Source organism: Brassica rapa, chromosome A02, assembly GCF_000309985.2.
Source record: "Brassica rapa cultivar Chiifu-401-42 chromosome A02, CAAS_Brap_v3.01, whole genome shotgun sequence".
Lineage (NCBI taxonomy): Eukaryota > Viridiplantae > Streptophyta > Magnoliopsida > Brassicales > Brassicaceae > Brassica > Brassica rapa.
In genome coordinates, this window is record NC_024796.2 from 25040748 (window position 1) to 25060958 (window position 20211).

Consider the following 20211-nt stretch of genomic DNA (forward strand, 5'->3'; position numbering starts at 1 on the left):
ATACAATTTGATCCTTCTAAAATGCACTTACTTATTGGTTCGCACCAGATTGACCCTATGTATTTGTCCCATGGTCCTTCAGCTGAATTAATCTGTGTCTTCAACTTTTAACTGCACGACCAGGTCAAGAATTGTTAAACTTTTTAGTCAGCGGACTCAAATATAAAACACCTAAAGTTTCTCATGTATGTCCCATGTCAATAAATCTGTAACTAATCAACCTATATTTATATGTAAGTTACACTTTTGTATTAATGTAAGAGAAGAAAAACTTTCAGGAAGGAACTTATCTTTGATTTTGACCCGCAAGTTGTTGTCCATAGACAGATGACATCTCTATGATCGCTGTATTTCGAATATTTTATTTTCTCTGAGAGTACATTGTTCCTGAAAAGAAAGAAACAAATAACCCATTTTTAATAAACATACTTTTAAACACAGATTCTAAAGTCGTCAATAATACTTCATCAGAAATTAGACTTTGTCAAAACAATCTTACGCTTTATTGGGACAGTTACTTGGCTTTTATTTAGGCAGAGATGTTGTCGAATCAATTTTAATTGATCAGATTTTCACCCGCTTCAGAACTTCGTCGGATTCTTGGAAACCATTCCAATCTCACCTGCAAAAAAATATCCGAAAAATGTTTCATGCATATATTTGGTGACTACAAATCTGAGATTAACTTTTACCAAATGATTAAAAACTTAAATTATACTTACCGTTTAATTTTCTTTCAAATCTGATTATCACTCGGCCAAATTGAAACCCAAATATCAAACAACGGAAATAGAACTGAAGCTTTCGGATCTGACATGCAAAACAGTTACCAAATATTTCTTTAGATCTTCATCGAAAACGATCTATATAATCTGAAGAACAAAAGATTGAAAAAATAACCGAAAGAGAAAGGAATACGAGAAGTCCTTGGTGGATCTTACGAGTTTCCAACCAACGGTTTGATTTTGTTTCCAAATCAGATTTGTTACCCTCATCGTTGAAGATCTTCAAGCCATCGTTACTGCTTTACCGGTAATGATATTGATTTCTGAACCTTTAATCGCCATGGATGGGGATGAAGCGTCGATTTGTTTCTTTCTATTTTTTTCTTTCAATCGCCATGGATGGGGAAAGAAGCGTCGACGGATTTGTTCTTCTTTCCTTTTCTGTTTTTTTTTTCTTTAAACATAGATGTGTCCGTCCCTGACCACCTATTTGGTCGGTGAAATATTTTAACAAGGGCACTAATACCAATTTCAAAAATAATTTATTATTCAACTATTGTTAATATTTTGTACAATAAACAAAAAATCAGCAGAAATTTTTTTTTGTATATTCTTTTCTGAATATAATTCAAGCATTTATAAAATAGTTGCATTTTTTTTTCAGGAAAAATATATATTTATTAAAAATAATATACTAATTTAGGAACAGTTTAAATTATACAAAATATTTTTACAAAAATAAATAAACAAGATAATAAAATATATTTATTAAAGTTATACAAATTTTGATGCACAAAAAAATAAAGTTTAGTTTTGTGAATATAAATGTTTTATTTAAAATGAAACATGATAAAGAAAAAGATAAAAAAAGTTATATAAAATAAAACACAAATATATTAAAATATGATATTTATTAAAAAAAATCCGTTTATAGAATATTCCGTTTATGGAAACTTAACCCGCGCTTTGAAAGCATAAATGACTATTGGAAACTTAAACTTAACCCGCGCTTTGAAAGCATAAAACTTAACCAACTTAATTCATTAAAAAAATAAAGTTTAATTTTTTAAACATAAATAGTCATTTAAAATGAAATACGATAAATAAAGATAAAATTTTTAAGTCTTTTATAAAATAAATCACAAATATATCAAAATGTGACATTTACTAAATATTTGTCAATTGAAAAAAAAAAACAAAAATAAACCCGCGCTTTGAAAGCGCGGGTCAAAATCTAGTTTCTGTTAAATTTGTTGACGGCGTGCTAAATTGGCAAGTCACCGAAAACATTGTTAATTAATTCTAAAGTCAATGAAAATTTGGTGTTTTTTTTTGCCAGCCCCAAAGTTCATGTTTTTTTTGGCCTAATTCCCAATAGAATATTGTCAAAGTATGTGTTTCTTCGAGTAGAAGTTGATATCAATTAAGCCTTTTTTTCAAAAAAAAAAAAAAATAAGTGGATATCAATTCAATTTCAGCCGACCGGTCCCAGCAAATAAAAGTAACAAATGATGACTTTTTAATTAAACAAACCGGCATAAACTTTGTAATTAGAATTTTGCCAAGATCGTGGCCATGATTACATCACCGCACTTATCAATTATCATGCTCGTGGCAAACGTAGAAATTTCGTGGATCATAAATATATTATTATCATTAATAAGTCTTTGAGATTAATATATCACTGAAAAGTTAAAATATCGGTGTGAAAAAGAGAAGAAGATAAAAATGTCATCACATGCAAAAGCAGACCTAGGTGAGAACTTTTAATTTTATATTTTAATTTAAAATAAATAAAAGTTAAATGTGTACTTGGATGATGAATGTCTCACGGAGAGAAGAACATGCTTGCCTTTTTTCGCTTTTCTCCTTAATTTTATTAATCTTTTTTTTTTTGCTAAGAAATTTTTATTAATCTTTATTGAGGTCGTGCATATTCACTTGGATTCGTAATGTCCATGAGACTTATTTGGTTTATATCATGTGTCTCTAGACTTCATTGTCTGGTGAATGTATAAATTTCTTGGATCTTACACATACTACTATTATTTAAATTAAAGTACCAATTATCTTGTAATTTAAATTAAAGTACAAATATTTGACTTTTCCTTCATCTAATTTATTATTTAGAATTAAAGTATAACAAATTAAGAAGATTTTTTTTATGAAATATTTGGATTTAATTTTTGAAACTTTCTACACTTATTTCTATAACTTCTTAAAGAAAGTTATAGAACCGATTAAATATCTACCTAAATTGATTGATAACAGGTTGACAAAAAAAAAGATTGATAACAGAGCATATCATAACTATCAGTCTATCACTAACATTCAGATAATTATCACTGACATTCATAAATATGATATCCCTTCCTTTTATGGCTAAGGTTTTTGATTACCATTTTTTAACTTGCGTCAAAGGTTGACCACCCATCACCATATTTTCTTCTTCTTTTTGTCTGCCCATCAAGATAATTAACATTTTTCTTTCATCGTTCTTTTTGAGTTATCCAGAAAACAAGGGAAACCGACAACGTAATTTCAGCACAGTTATAACTGACTTTGATCGTAGAGACTATGTGTGGAATATCCCTAATTAAAGTCTAAATTTACTGAATGTCCATAATTATGGATAACTTAAAAAGGAGTAACCTTTTGACACTGTGCAGACGAAAATACCCTTATACTTTGTCGAAAACAAGTAATTCTAGATCTATTAGCTAAATATTTACATAGCAGGTAACAATTTACATACCAACTAACATATCCACTAATAATTTCAGTATCATCTAACAATTTATGTATCAAACAAATGTATCGACTAACAAATCATATATCAGTTAATGAAACTATTAATAATTAATCAGTTATCTATTAAATAACTCCAAATCTATTTGTAACAACTAACACTTCATGTATCGATTAAGAATCTATTAGAATCTAAATAATAGCAGGTAAGTAATAAAATATCTACTAACATATATATTATCTAAAAGTTGATTGTGATTCGAAATTGGAAACATTGGAATTGGTGTGAGATAATAAGTTTAGCATTATGGATGTCAAAAGAATCAGAATAAAAAAATAAAAATTTTTGTGTTGAATTAGAAGATGATTTGAAGAATTTGTACGAGAGATAAAGAGATTAGAACACATAAAAGAGAGAAAAAAAAGAGATAAAGATAATGGTATTATAATCATTAAAAATATTAAAAAAACGAGGTTATATGCCAAATTACATAGATTTCTAGGTGCATCTACACCAATTACTCTTGATCTTATCGTAAAAGAATAATTATAAGAAAATTCAGAAAAAATACTTTCAACTTACATTTGTTCCAATAAAATTTGTAAGAAATTATTTAGGTAATTTAGATTTATATTTCATTTAATACCATTATACTTTTCAATAAACATAATTAATATTAATTAATATTTTGTAATTGATTTGTGTCTTTACTAAAAAGAAAATGAAAAAAATAAAAACAAAAAGAAAAAAAATGAAATCCACTTCATCCCGACCTCTAATAGTCTTCTTTAACTCTTTACCACTGTGTTCTACTCTGTGTTAATTTTGTCTCATCGAATTCGTGGTCATACTCTGTTCCAATTGCTGCGACCAAGCTTCCTCCGCGATGTCAACTCGCGATGTCACTCCTCTGTTTTATATTCGAAGCCTCCAATCTCGTCGTGCTCTCTACTTCATTCCACTGTCTATTTACGTCGGAATCAGCCCTTTGGATCGAATAAAAACTTGTCGAAGAACAACAATGGCCAATTTGGGGAATTTTGCAAGACATGTTCTTAAATTTTTTGACTAATGACAGATCTGTTCCATAAGTTTAGATTTGTACATATTGCGCCTTGAATTAATTTCAAAATTTTCAATTGTGGAATCTAGACCAGTCAATATTCTCATTTTTCAACATAGATCCCTGAATTTTCTATTGTTTTAATATTTACTCTAATCTTTCAAATTTACTGAAATATCTTTATGATTTCGTCTTAAACTTCCAAAAGTACAATTTTGACCCTGTTATATGAAAATTCAATATATACAATAACTCAGAAATTAATTGTGGATTAATTTTAAGATTTTTATTATACTTAAATCGTATATAAATTTGTATACATATTATAGTAGCGTGAATCCGTGTGGTTTAGTGGCTTGTGTGTGTAGTTTTCTCTTGAATAACTCGTGTTCGAGTAAAGGAAAGAGCAGTTTTGATGATTTTTTTTATCTGGAAGAGAAAATACTGTGAGAGATTTAGAGTAGTTTTATCTGGATTTTGTGTAGATTTAAGAAAATATTAACCTAAATATGAAAATTTTCATATTTTCGTGATTTGCTTATAATATGTATTCTGCATTGTGCAGAATAATGTACAGAGGATGAGAAGTTTATTCTTCCGAAAGCGTAACATAAAGTAAAAAGTAAAACATTTTATGACATAAACAAAAAAAATGCAAATAATAGAGTTGTGGCTATTAGTTGTAATACAGCTACATGTAGACTCACGACATCTTGATAGAAGATAACCTAACGAATTCTAACTAAGATAGAATATACAAGAAAGTTTTGTTTTCGCTATATATCCATGATAAATCTATATATAGTTTTTAGTATCCGAATTCTAAAGTAAGTGGATGGTTAGAATGAGTCTTCTATCCGTAGCTAAAACATAAAATAAAATATGATTTCACTTATTTTTTAAAAACAAATTAACATATAAATAGTCATACTTAAGTTTCCAAAGGTTTTCATAATTTTTTTATATTTTTAAAACTTAGTTTACTATTTTTCCCATTAGAGAAGAGTAAAGCATGTATTTTTAAAACTTAATTTACACTTTTAACTTTAATTTCTATCTACAACTATAAAAGTTATCAATTAAATTTTATCTAGGTTTAGAAAAATAAAGCCAAAATAACAAAGATTTGGTTATAACAACTTTGTTTTCTAAAACATTATTTTGTGAGCGATAAAGAAAAATATTGCTATAAAAATATCCATTTACATATTTTTTTATTAAATCCTTACCGGTATATTACAGACAAAATCAATACTATTAAAATTTCTACAGCTACCCTCTAACCAATCACCTCATTTCTCCAACTTTACATTATTTTCCTTTCTAACAGTATTGTTGCCTACATGGCATATAATTGTCCATCTTTCTAATTTTAAGTGATAACATTTATTTACAATACGATTCTTCAATGAGTTATAACCTTTTTTTTTTGTAACAGTATATTGCTAATGACCGACCGAATCGAATTTCTTTTCAGTTCACTCCGGCCCGGAGTTTGACCAAACCGAACTAACCGAACTCCAAACTAATTGATCAATGACTAACCGAAGAAACTGAGAACTCGGAGGCCTAGTCCTTACTAAAGAGCGCATGATGATTACAATTGTTTAGGAGAAATAATCCACCAATATGGGCTCTCTGTTGCCTCTGAACTCTAAAGAAAACAAGTATTTTTTACAAAACAAAGCCTAACACAGTAACACTATTAGTTAGTCTAATTTTTTTTTTTTTGGGTCAAACTATTAGTTAGTCTAAATAAAGCTAATTTTGCTGAAAGCAGAAAGGGAAAGGCAATGACTAGATAACATTCAGTGACAACTGACAAGTGAGTGAGATGCTATATGAGAATTCTTCACGGGTCTGCACGGAACTTTTACACATTTCCGAAGTTAACTATAGTTATTCGTACTAACATCAACGAAGAGTTGTTTTATCTCTGTGAAAATTCGGTAAATTAATAAACAAAGCGCAACCCACATTACCTTAAGCTTCTGTTTCTTTGGAGGCATTAGGGAGGAATAAATGCAAGAAAGGATTGGATCCACACAAAAAAAATGCAAGAAAGAATTGGATCCACAAATGGCGTGGTTTAGTTTCATGTCGCTCCAGGTTTGTTTGTGGCTGGTCAGCAATGCTGGCACTTGAAAACTTTCTTTGATAAAAAGAAGCTCATATACGCAGTAGACACACACATACAGTGCTGAGCAAATACCATTAACTATATATAGCTATGAGTATACAAATGAAACCTTTTGTGATGATCTCTGGTTTTTCAACTAGAAATTTGGATTATAAACTTGTAATGAATAGTGTTGGTTTGTGTCATCTGATCTCCCGAGAATGCCAAGTCTCGTAAAGTCTCTAAGCAGAAGAGAGGGTTTCACTCAAGCTTTAAGTTGTCATCTAGAAAGCACGTGAGTTGGAATGTTTGGTTAAATGAAGTAAGGTCAAAAGAGTAATTGACCAAGTGAGTTGAAAATATCAGAGAGAGAGAGAGAGTTTCTCTTTGTATCTAGCTAAGCTCATCCTCTTGTTTCTTCTTCCTAAATCATACTCTCATCTCTAGGTGATTGTAACAGAGATAGAGAGGAAGAACCCAAGAAGCCAGAAGATCCCCTGTGATTGTACTTTTCTAAGTTCATCTATTGGAAAGGTTGAGACTTAATTCTCTCTCCAGTGAGTGTAACAGCTTTTCCACGTCGGAGGAGTGCGATGAACACCAGATTAACAAAACATACCACCTGTGTCGTTTACTTTATCGAGTTCACGATTGTTTACGATTAGATTGCGATTTGAGCTACATTGAAGTTTGCAGGAAACCAATAGAATCCTCAATAAAGCAAGAAGACCATGCTAGATTACAATTTAGGCAAAAAAGCAAACCTTTTGTGAGTTTATAGTCAATAATGTCATTAAAGAAATGCGTTGCAAATTGCTTAATTTACTTTCCTAGATCTTTAGTGCATCATTTAGAGCGGATATGGGGTGTGCATTACCCATATGAAGGAAGACAAAAAAAAAACCAGTGCGACTTCGTGCCTTGTTCTCAGAGAAGACTTTTCATTCGAAAAAAAATGTATGACTCCACCCAACCCAACCCAACTTGACTCGGCTCTATCCTGTCCGTACCAATGTTTTAAAACTTTGATCCAAAAACTGAATCGAATAATCATAATTCAATATGGTTCAATACTTCACAAATTTTATCTACATATAAATTTAAAAACAATATTAATAAATATGGAACACAAATAAAACATAAATAAATATCATATACATAAAACATTGAAAATATTAGCTAGTATTTTGTTGATTCGATTAATAGATATTTTATAATTGTAATGACCTTTTATCTAGTCCTACTTAAAACCTAACTCGGCTAAGTGATCGGTTGTAATGACTTGTTCAACCATGAGGTGGGTCTGATTTAAAAAAAACACTCTGGTCATTACCACAGTTTGGACTCTTTTTAAGTTCTTTCTAACTTCGTGTTCTCCACGCCCTTCAATGGCGACACCATCTCCTCTTCCTCCAACGGTCAACCTCTGGGTGGTCTTAACAGAATCAAAACGGATAATAAACGCCCACTCACGCCACCTCCTAGCTCTCTCCCTCCTCTTCCTCCTCCCCATCTCCTTCTCCATCACCGTCTACCCCTCCATCTCCCGCCTCATCGTCAACCAATCCTCCCCTTATCACACCAACTTCTCCCTCCTCACATCCCATAACGATATCGATCCCAACACCGTCCTCCTCCTTCTGATCGCTTACATCGTCTTCGTCACCGTCTTCAACCTCTTATCCATCGGATCAATCACCTACAGTGTCTTCCAAGGCTTCTACGGAAGGCCCGTGAAACTCATCTCCGCTGTCAAATCAAGCTTCACCTCGTTCCTCCCTCTCCTCGCTACTCTCGTCGCCTCCAACTCCATCGTCTTCGCGATCTTACTCATTCTAGCGCTCGCAGCCTTCTCGTTGACTCGAGTGATCGAGCTCATCGTCCCAGGTCTCGGAGTCCGTTACGCTTCAACTTACTTCCAAGCACCCTCCGCGGTTGTAATACTCATCTTTATTGCGATCGTGATAAAGCTCTATGTGAATATTGGATTCTTGCGTGGGGCGTCGTTGTTGTTGAGTCATCTTATGGGTTGACGCCGTTGAAGAGAAGCGGAAGCTTGGTCAAAGGCATGGAAAGCGTTTCTCTTTCTATGATCGTTGTCTTCAGCATAGCTCAATCGAGTCTTGTCTGGATCAGCAACGTAACCGCTTCCGACATTGGAAACGGCGGGAAACTGTGGACAAACGCTGTCTTCGTTGTTCAGATCGTGATCACGTCTGCGTTGCTAACGGTTCTGATGTTGTATAATTTGGCGGGGAGCACTGTGATGTATATGTATTGTAAAACTGTTCAGGGTGAGCTTGCTCGGGAGATAGCTGAGGAGTTTGCGAGAGAGTATGTGAGTTTCCCTTTTGATGATGCTAAAGTTCCTCACGTGGTGTCTGTAGCTTACAACGGATGATGAGAAGTTAATGGTCAGTGTTTGTGTGTTGAATCTTGTTTTAAGTGTTTGACTGAACTGGACATGTCCAAGCTTTTGTAATGTGTGTGGATGATCTAAACGCGTGGTTATTGAAAGTTTTTTGTAAGGATTTAATCATCTTCCATGAAAGATTTTATTTTCTTACAAACATAGTTATTACAAGAAGAAACTTACTACAAAGACAAATTTCTATTTGTAGAAACATGTGGTAATGTAAAGCCAAACAAGTTATGTTAGTGCAAAGATGACACCACAATTGAGTAATGCAGAAGATAAATCAAGAGACAAAATAGATACAAGCAACCAACTATGTTTTATTAGAAATCGCCTAAACAATCTATTACAAGACTTGCTTATCAGCTTTTACACGTCAATGTTAACACCCTAACACACGTTACTGACAGATTCCTAATCTACCCAAACATGTCTCTTTCCCGTCAGTACTTCAGCATCTGCTTCAGCACGACCCAAGAACACCCCTAAGGGATTTTCACCCTTCCTCTATAATAATAGCCAGTGTCTTATGGAATACAGACGACTCCATAGCTCTTTTATAGTGATTTCCACGTTCCTGAAACCCTAGTCTCCAAGGCAACATGAATATGGACAACTTTCATATCAATAAGTACACTTTCCTTTTCTTGAAATGTACTTATTTCTCAAGGCATAAACTTGTTCCCCAAGTTTATCTCTTGCCTTTTATCCACGGTATAAACTTGCTCCTCAAGTTTATTCCACGCCAGCTTAGCATCTTGCGTCCACATGGTCTCTACCACTCCGCATGCCTCCTGGTTCACTCTCTGACACACACTGCCTCAGCAACTACTTCAACGACTACGTCAAGACATAAACCCTCAGTTTATCCTTCTCCATCTCAGCATATCTTGCATCCACATGGTAACCCACCACTCCACATGCCTTATATAGTAACGACTAATGCATCCAGCATCAGTGACTTCATTGTCTAGTTAGTCACGGAAGACCATTGACATCTACAAGCTTCACTTGCATCTTCAAGTTCATTAACCAAAAATAAAACGGCACAAGTATTCTTCTTTTCTCAAGTGATTTACTCTTCTTTAAGCCTTAGACGGGCAACTGTCTGTTGTTGGTTCAAGTTAACCGTTGACAGATTGTTGTTTGGTCTTAACTGATGGCTGCTGGTTCTAGAAGCTGGAACGTGGTTATGTTTCCCTTCATATGTTGTTACAACAGATTTTAGGACATTTGCTGCTCTTTCTACATGTTTTCTCACTCCACATCCAGGTGTTGTACAACTGAATTCAATTTATTCCGGAGTCCAGACAATAATCAAACGGAAAACATACTAAAGTTGTTTTGAGAATCAAATGGAAAAATATACTAAAGTGTTGATCAAAGATGCATGTAGAGTTGAGGAGTGGAGTTTTGTGAATATGATTTCAAATTTTACTTTAGTATACAGTTGCATGTTTATACAACCATACATTTTTGTGTTATGAAGCATTTCATATATTTATTCTATTAAAACATACACTCATGTGAATGCATGTGTTAGTCTCTAGTTTGCCATTAAAATCAGAAAAATCAAAACAACTTTAGAGGTTTTAAATTTTATAATTGGATGTTATATCATATCTCTACAAGGTTAAAGTATTAAAAAAAGAAGAAATTGCAAAATGATGATGAAATAAGGGAAACTAGGTGGTGGCCCGCAATTTTGCGGGTACGAATAGGCCTAGGACGGATTGGGTTTCTGAAGCATTTTACGGATCTAGATCCTTATCCGACGGATCCATGATTTTATTTTTCTTATCCGGATCCAGGGTTCTCGGATATCCGGGTGTAGGATATCCTTCTAAAAATATAATATCCGGTGAATATCCGGATTTGGATCTTTAAATTAAATAAAAAATAATGTTAATATATATAAAACATTAACAATATTTTAGAAATAAAAATGTACATAATGTTTTAATTATTCTATGTATACTATTACAAAATTTCTATTAATTTTATATATACTAATATAAAAATGAAAATATAATAAATAAAATTTGTTTTTATATATAGATATTATCAATAAAAATTTATGGATCCAGGTATCCGGAGAATCAAGATATCGGGATCCAAATCCGATTTTGACGGATCCAACATTTTAGTATCCAGATCCGGATTCGATCCTTCTAGATATTTGGATTTTCGGAGCGGATCCGACTCGGATCTCGGATCGTATCCGGATCTCGGATAATAAGTCTCAGGACGAGGTAGGAATACTTTATAAAAACAAAAATATTATATTTTCATGAAACTAAATATATTTTTATCGTTCAAAATTAAATGTTAATTTTATTTGAAAATATAATGTTAAGTGTAAACATATGAAATTTTAATGTAACAAAAATTCATTTTATTTAGGGTATCCATATTAACATCGTTTTTATTCTGTATATATATGAAATTAATTGATAATCTTATGGATTTTGAATGATAATTATTTTTTGCTTATATATCATTATGTTTGATATTATTTGGATCATTTGGAAAATTATTTAATTGGTTCTAAATTTACCTTTTTATAATTTAGTTAAAATAATTTAAAAATTATTAATCAATCAAACTATAATAAATTTTAAAGGTTTCGACTATGAGTGATATCTAAACAAAAGTCATTTACATCCAGATATTAGTAGATAAAGCATAAAATATGGAAAAGTGTAAAATATATAGTAATATTTTGATTCATGCATTAAAAATCAATGTTTACAACAATCTTCAAAAAATCAGTGTTTTTTTCACGCATAAAAACAGTGAATGTGATTACCACAAATACAACAATTTAAGATAAAATCACTGCAATTTAAAGGGTAAACAACATGATATTTTGATTTATAACTTGACCAATTAAATCATATATTTACATGACCAATAAAAACCTTAACTTGTATCACAAAGTTTAAAACTTATCGTCTTTACATATATTCCGTATAAATATTGACTTTACATATATTCCGTATAAATATTGACTAAGTGATTTAAGCTCACCGACATTGATCACTTAACCTATTAAATCTGAAAACAATACAATGATACAAACTCTGATAAAGTACTTACTAACCAAATATTTCGTGTTGTATGAAAGTTCAAATATCTCTCCAAAATCTTTAAAATCAAAATAGAGACTACTAAATTGGACATGTATCATATCTATTTAAACAAGTACTTACTAACCAAGTATCATATCTATTTATACAAGTAATTACTAATCAAGTATTTTGTCTAGGTGGTTATCCGCGATTTCGGGTATAAACATTGTATGAAAATTATATATTATGTTTATAATTTTGTAATTTTGAAAATTATTCATAACTATTAAATATAACCTTTTAACTATAAATAATTTAGAAATCAAAAGTTTTGGTATTATATAATCTAAGAAGAGTTTTGAAATATAGTGATAATTCTATAAATTTTAATCTAACTTTTCAGATATCTTTTTTATGACATATTTTGTGATTAGTGAAAAAACTGAAGATTAATGAACAAAAAAGTATTTTATTTTTCACTTATTTTGTTTTTATTTTACTTAGTAGCAAAATAGTTACAAAGTTTTTATTACTTTTTCCACTTTCTATACCAGTCTTTCTCACACATTTTTGATTTAGTGTTTAACCTAATTATATAAAATTCATAATTGGTTAACCAAAAAAATAATGAAATGCGTTTTAAAATTGTTTATATAATTATTTCTATAATATATATTATGTATTTATATGCATATTTAGTTTTCTATAATGAAATCTATGACATTTAATTGTTTCTATAAACAAATTATGTTAATTAATATATATTTAAGATGTTTAATTTAGATTAGGTAATTCTAAAATTAGTTTCCTTATTAAAAATTAATTAAATAAATAAAAATTCAGATATCAACAACCAATTAAATTAAGAGAATTAAATCTAAACTTCACATATGAATGACACATAAGCTAAATCCACTTAATTGACTTCTCAATTAATATATAAGAGGATAATGTATGAGGGCCGCAAGAAATAGTTGCAAAACTCCGAACTGCTTTTAAAAAAATGAAGACCAGATTACTAAACTAATGCCACTCATTTAAAAAACGCGTAGAAGAAGAATCATGAGAAGGTCGGGAGTCGAACCCACTTCTGAAACATTGTCATTCAAATTAAATTTATTTGTAAGTAGCTTTATGTATATATATATATAAAAAAAAATTAAACACTTAAAACTAATTTCCGACTAATGTTCAACATTTATATCAATTCCTAAGTCCATAATGACCGTCCGACTCAATCCTAGCTTAATTTCAAACATAGCTATTGGATATAAACTAAATAAAATATTACTATAAAATAATAATTAGACTTTAATTATGTGTATAATAGTTTGAATTGGTTCAGTCACTCATTTTATCGGATTAATTTTATTAGTTTCATGAGTTTCACTTTTCACCTTAGATGTGTGAATATATTTTCACCATTTTGTATATTTGATGTTGATTTTAAAATGCGGTTAGGAATAAAATAAAGTGATGATCAGTACGAAACTGAATAAACGACTATAACCAATATAATTTAAAATCTTATGAACAAATATCAATATTTACAAAATTTAAATATTTTGTTATTTCAAAGTACTTTATATTATAGATGTATAGAATACAAATTGGATTAAATAGTATTAAACAAAAAAATCATTACTATAAAATCAAACTAAATAAAATATTATTATAAAATAAGTATTAGACTTTAATTATGTGTATAATAGTTTGAATTGGTTTAGTCACTCATTTTATCGGATTAATTTTATTAATTTCATGAGTTTGACTTTTCACCTTAGATGTATGAATATATTTTCACCTTTTTGTATATTTGATGTTGATTTTAAAATGCGGTTAGAAAAAAAATAAAGTGATGATCAGTACGAAACTGAATAAACGACTATAACCAATATATTTAAAATCTTATGAACAAATATCAATATTTACAAAATTTAAATATTTTGTTATTTCAAAGTACTTTATATTATAGATGTATAGAATACAAATTGGATTAAATAGTACTAAAAAAATAAAAAATCAGATTATGTTTGAGTATTCTTATGAGTATATTAGGTAGTACAAATGAAAAAAAAAAAAAAAATCAAACAGAAAGTTAAGCAAAAGAAAAAAATTGTGATAATGCTATGGTATAATCTTTATAGTTTAATAATAGTATATTGAGTTATACTATTTATCTTGGTAATATTAATTCTAAAACTTCAATTATTTTGGTAATATTAATTCTAAACTTTTTTATTCATTAAATATATTTTGGTTTTTGTTACTTCAATTATTTTAATCATCTAAAAGGGCTTGATATAAAGACAATATTTTTATTACATTCCGAATATATATATATATATGTTATTTAAGATTATGTTTCAAAGGAATAATATTTTACTATAAATATTTGTTTTGTTAAAATTTCTTTTTTATGAAATCATACTATATATATATATTTTTTTAAATTTTTTTTATAAATGTTTATTTTATTGTAAATTTTACTTTAAAATCATATTGAAAATTATAAATCTAATTGATCTAAATTATTAAATAAAATAGAAAATTACAATAATTACAATTATGTATAATATTTTTAATTCATTAAAAGTAATATTGCAATTAATCGTTGTAAGAATTAACGTGAATGTGACACGTATGAAATCAAATAATATTAGTGATGATTAGTTGAACGTTAACTTACTTCTTTAGTTTAATTATTTTTTTAAATCACTAATTCTAACAAATTATGATGCAGCTTTATTTTAAAAGTTAATGCATACAACATTTTTACATCATTTGTTTTCTAATAAGTCTTTAAGTAATTTAATGCTTTCTAAAAAAAGCTACAACACTACAGTCTTCTTTTTGTTTGTTTAAGGTTTTAAAAAAAAACTACTTATTTAATAATTCTAAAGTGATCTTTTTGTTTAACAGAAAAAACAAAAAAAAAATAACTTTTTATGAAACAAAGAGTAGATTTCATATTGCAGTATAAAGTGAAACTACAATTTCATCAGATGTACTTTTGAATGTTAGCATGTCACGCGGTGCGCGGACAAGGAAAGAACGAGAACATATACAATAATACAAATGAGTGACTTGACAGTGGACTTTTTTTTTTTTTTTTTTTAATTACTTATATTAAAATCTTCCGGTAAACCGGACAATCAGTTCAGGTTACAAGTTCGATCAGAACAAAAGCTCCTAAATCAATGTATTACAACCGAGCTTCGCCCGCCCACTAAACCCGGCACATTCCGCTAAGTTGATTTTAAAATCCTTAGGAATCTAAAGCTGTTCTCCCCTTCGACGTTGACCACGGGAACGTGAGGTTCACCTCGTTGCCTCGGATGCCGGGAATTTCCGTGACGTCTACGGGGTAGCTAGCTCTCGATGAACTTTTCGAGATCTTATAACCGTCACCGTCAATACGCACAGACACAGATGAAGAAGGGAGATAGAACACATACCATTGAAAATTGCTCTAAGTCCCTCTATACAATCTTCAAAAGCGCCTCGACCGGCCAATGGCTTAGAGACACGATGACCTCCAAACCAAGATCGGTAAGCAAGAAGTCGGGAACAAGTTGACCGCTGCACGAGAACCTGAACTGCTCGAAGACCTGCAAGAAGCATTAGTGCTACCGACACTACCATGAGCAACCAAGGGGAAGCCACAGCACTGGGATGTGCGCAACACCGGATGGAGCCACCGACGATACCAAGAAGACCCGCAGACCACACGGAGCCTTGAGCATCATCGCCAAACGCCGTCTTAGAAAACCTAAGACCGGTAAGCTTACAATGTCACAGATTGCGACCGGTGACAACGGAGCAATCGAACCAAAAAGCACACGAGCAAAGACCAAAGAAACCGGTCGACAAAGCTTCAAAGATCGGTTCTGAACCACGAGCCGGGAAGAGAACAAGCCGAAAAGGAGGGAGGTCGCAGCGACGTCTTGGAGTGACCATAGACGACCAACACCAACACCACGCCTCTGGACTTACCACGAGCCACCACCTTAAGAAGAGTTACACACCACCGCCTTCGGTTAAGCTCGCAACCGAGCTAGAGGGAGCTCCGATACCCCATTGGCGAAGACAAACAGAGCTCACCTTTACCAGGACACCGAGGAAAGGGTAATCGAACCGCAGCCTTCGCCGCAACATTACAGACCGAAAGACCTCAGATCTAGGAAACCGGAGATCAGATCTGAACAGAGGCCCGGCTCACGCCTCCACGCGCAGCCAAACTCTAGAAGCGGCTTAAGGGACCGCCTCCAAAACCCTAAAACGCCGACTCCTCCGACAGTGCCGCCAGAACCCATCGCGCCGTAGATCCATGACTAAAGGACTCACACCAGACACAGAGCTTCTCTCGAGCGAAGGTGCCTCCAGGAAAGCTTCAAACACAGAGAAACAAGCAAGGCGATAGGGAAGACGAGAGCAGCGGAGGAGCAAAAGGAAAACGAGGAGAAAGAAGAGGAGAGGAGCCTCCGGCGTCGGGGCTAACGTGAGCGCCGGACGAAGGCCGGAGCCCCCGAGCACCGGAGCGGAATCAAGATCTGATGGCGGCGCTAGGGTTAGAGAAGATTGGGGGAGAGACCCTCGAGAGAAAACTTTTTCTCTCTCTCTCTCTTTGGGATGGCGGCGCTCACCCTAGGTTCCTCGACAGTGGACTTATGCATGCATGAATTTGCATGTGTACACGAAAATCAGTCTTATCTACTCAAACTTTCGATTTCCGGCTATCCACCCACTTCCATCACGTGAGTCAAAAGTTTCCTTCTTTGCAAAAGTTTATCGCTCGTGCGTCGTTCAACATAGACTATAGTCACCACTAATCAATATACTATTAGTCATTCATTTTCATTCCTTTCTGTTTTTACGTTTTACCAATTTAAGAGAAACTAACCGGTAATTTCTAGTTAGCTAATTCACTTGATCTTGTAGCGAGTTAACTCTCCAAGGCGCAACATTACTTCCTTATTTACAAATAATCTCGTATTATAAACGTATCCTATAGATAAAATGTATTGGTTGTTGGTCAATAAGAACTGTTCACTGGAAATTTCTGTGGCCTACGAAATTCTAGGTGATTGAGAAGATATTCGACACCATTACTTCTATCCGCGAAGAGATGTTTTATCTCATGTCTATGATTCAATTAGAGAGCTTACACAGCTAAATTGAACGAATTATTTTGTTATTTGTTCTGTTGAAATGTGATATTGATTAACTAATTAACAAAAGAAAGAAATACTTGCGATGTTTTTAAAAGAAAAACAGATCTGGGCAAAAACAGAGTATGGCTTCTTATACTTGAACATAACAGAGCATGACTTAAAATCAGATCACTTTGCATCCACCTTAGTCATGACCAATGTTACAGAAACTGTTCCATCTGGTGAGGATGTCGTTGTGCTCTGCTTCCTGACAGTGACTGATAGAGAGGATGCAATGATCGGCTTGTCACGGGAATGCTAAACTTAGTAAATCTTTGAAAGCAAGATATTTTAATTCTCAAGAAATTAGGTGTATATAGAAAAAGGGCATAGTTTCAATAAAACTACATATTTTCGACAAAAGGGTATATACTACTCCCTCCATTTCAAATCAAATGTTGTTTTAGAGTTTTTCACACAAATTAAGAAATTAGTTAAATGTTCAGTTTTATCTTTGTTGACTATTAAAATTTTATAACATTTATTGTTTACCTTGACTTAATTAGGGGATAAAGAAACAAATTATTAGAAAAAAACTGTATTAAATTCATAAAATGACATTTATTTTACAACAAAAATTTTATGTTACAAAAACATTTTATTTGAAACTAAAGGAGTATATATCATAGATAAAAAGCTTTCTGTCAAAATTGAAATTCCCAGCCTTTCTCTTTTTATTCCCAGAATGGTTGACATTATGATGTCTTCCTTCCTCGAGTCCCATTGCTGCTACAACTCTCCTAACCTCCGTAACAATTTCCTTGACAAAATCAGCTTCGGAGCTGCCAAAAAAAAAATTACATCTTTACTCACAAAATATCCTCACATTAAAAATTTAACAAAGTAATTTCCCGGTGGTTTTAATTAGGAATATAGGACTGAATTGGTGTTCAAAAAAAATAGGACTGAATTATGAGTGGAAAAATATCTCTGGTCTTCAAGCGACAGGCCCATCTTGTCAGAGATACACTCTAAGGCTTCCTTCCATGTCTTGATCTGATCTCCAGTAGAAACTCTCGCAAGGTTCCAGAATTTCGTACCGAACTTACCTGTCTGTCCTCTCACATCACCTACCTTCAGCTTGTAAAAGATTGGTACAACGTGGAGCTTTTCTTTATCCGCAAGTTCTTTGATCTTCGCCAACTCATTCATGCACCACGACGACTCCGCATACCTATCATCACGACGATGATTAGGATTCTTTAATCAGGATGTTATAGCTAACTAAGTATATTACTATACATTGAATCATTAAGAAGGGGAAAGAATGTAGACCTATTAGAGAAGATGACCAGTGCAATCCTTGACTCTTGGATCCTCACAAAAATATTTTTTAGGTCTGTGCCTCTGAGCTCGTTCTTGTCTATGAAGAAGTTGATCTCGTCCCTCTCAAAGGCAGCAACTAGGTGGCTGACGAACCTGTAACGGAGCTCCTGTCCCCGATAATTTATGAAAACTTGAGGGTCCTGACATGGATAGAAGGGCGTCATCTGATGTTGGATTTAAGAGGGATGGAAGAGTTGTTCAATTAATGGAAAGTGATGTAATGCATCTATATATATATAGGACTCATTTCTCATTATATTTTGTTTTGTTTTATTTCTGACTTCTTCTTTTATTTCTCTGACAAAAGGACCCATTAACTTCTTCATGGGCACAAAGTTCACGTTTTTATGTAACCATCGATGTCCATTATATTAGTTCGTTTTTTTCTTGTTTTTTTGTTTGTTCACAAACTATTTAATTTTTATCGACGTCCTTTTATTTTGGTTTTTTTCTTACTTTTTATGTGCACACGACATCCATTACGTTTGTTTTTTGGAAAAAAGTTTCGTAGGTACACTGAACACTAATGGATAGTGTATCGAAAACCAGTCAAACTATTATGTTAAAAAAAAAAACCGTTCAAACTATTAAAATATGTCAACAACGACATCAAGTCAACTCCTAAAAATATGTCGAATTCAATCATTTGGGGTGTTATTAGATTACTCAAAATTTGGTGCCCAGTCAAATTTTTAAAAGTTTAACCCACCCAAGCCCGTATCCGAATCCAATTAAGCAAATAGGATAATTAGATGTTTTTCTTACTTCTTTATGTGCACAACGTTTTTAACTTTGCATCGACGTCCATTAAGTTTTTTTTTTCTTACTTCTTTATGTGCACAAAGTTTTTAATTTTGCGTCGACCCTCATTAAGTTTGTTTTTCTTGCTTCTTCATGTGTACCAAAGTTTTTATATAACTATGGACGACCATTGAGTTTTTTTACCTGCCAAAGTTTTTATTTAATTATAAGCTAGTATTACAAGCTGTTTAAGAAACTCAGGACATGAGTAAGATACAAAATTTGAAGAGGAGATTGAATAGCAGTCTTTGTGCTAACATGTCTGCACACTGATTGCTTCTCCGACTTCGATAGCAAAATGTAGTTGTTGGGGTTAAAAACGGCCACGACGGAATTAAAACCCGAAAATCCTCGGAAATTGTATTTCCGAAAAAGATAGTAAAAAGAAAAATGCAATTTTCGTTTTTACGAAAAAGTATCTTGAAAGGCTCAAGGCAAACGAACCAAGTGCGTAACTACCGCACATACACGTTGTCCGGTCACTACGAAGCAACCAAGTCCGAGCCGAGCTCGGTCGCTACGTAGCGACCGAGCGGGACGATCGGGTTGGATGCTCGGTCGCTATGTAGCGACCGAGGTCAAGCCAAAGCTCGGTCGTTACGTAGTGACCGAGCTCTTCCGAAACATCGAAACGACACCAGTCCATGCATTCTCGTCAAACCTTCGATGTTATCTCCCAAAGACCGTAGCGAGCTCAGTCTAGTTTTTTCCGCTATTCTAAATCATCG

The 20211-nt window shown here is 32.5% G+C and overlaps 1 protein-coding gene and 1 pseudogene across 1 annotated transcript; one reads left to right on the top strand and one right to left on the bottom strand.

Moving 5' to 3' along the window:
* Positions 1-901: 901 nt before the first annotated feature.
* Positions 902-13836, top strand: LOC117131708 (annotated as a pseudogene).
* Positions 13837-15249: 1413 nt separating this feature from the next.
* On the bottom strand, positions 15250-20024 carry LOC103854099 (protein PHLOEM PROTEIN 2-LIKE A8-like). Its single transcript, XM_018656630.2, has 2 exons — positions 18632-20024; positions 15250-18530 (listed from the first exon to the last, which is right to left on the bottom strand). The coding sequence occupies exons 1-2, from the start codon at positions 18844-18846 to the stop codon at positions 18221-18223; spliced, it is 525 nt and encodes a 174-aa protein (XP_018512146.1). The 5' UTR covers positions 18847-20024; the 3' UTR covers positions 15250-18220.
* Positions 20025-20211: the final 187 nt, after the last annotated feature.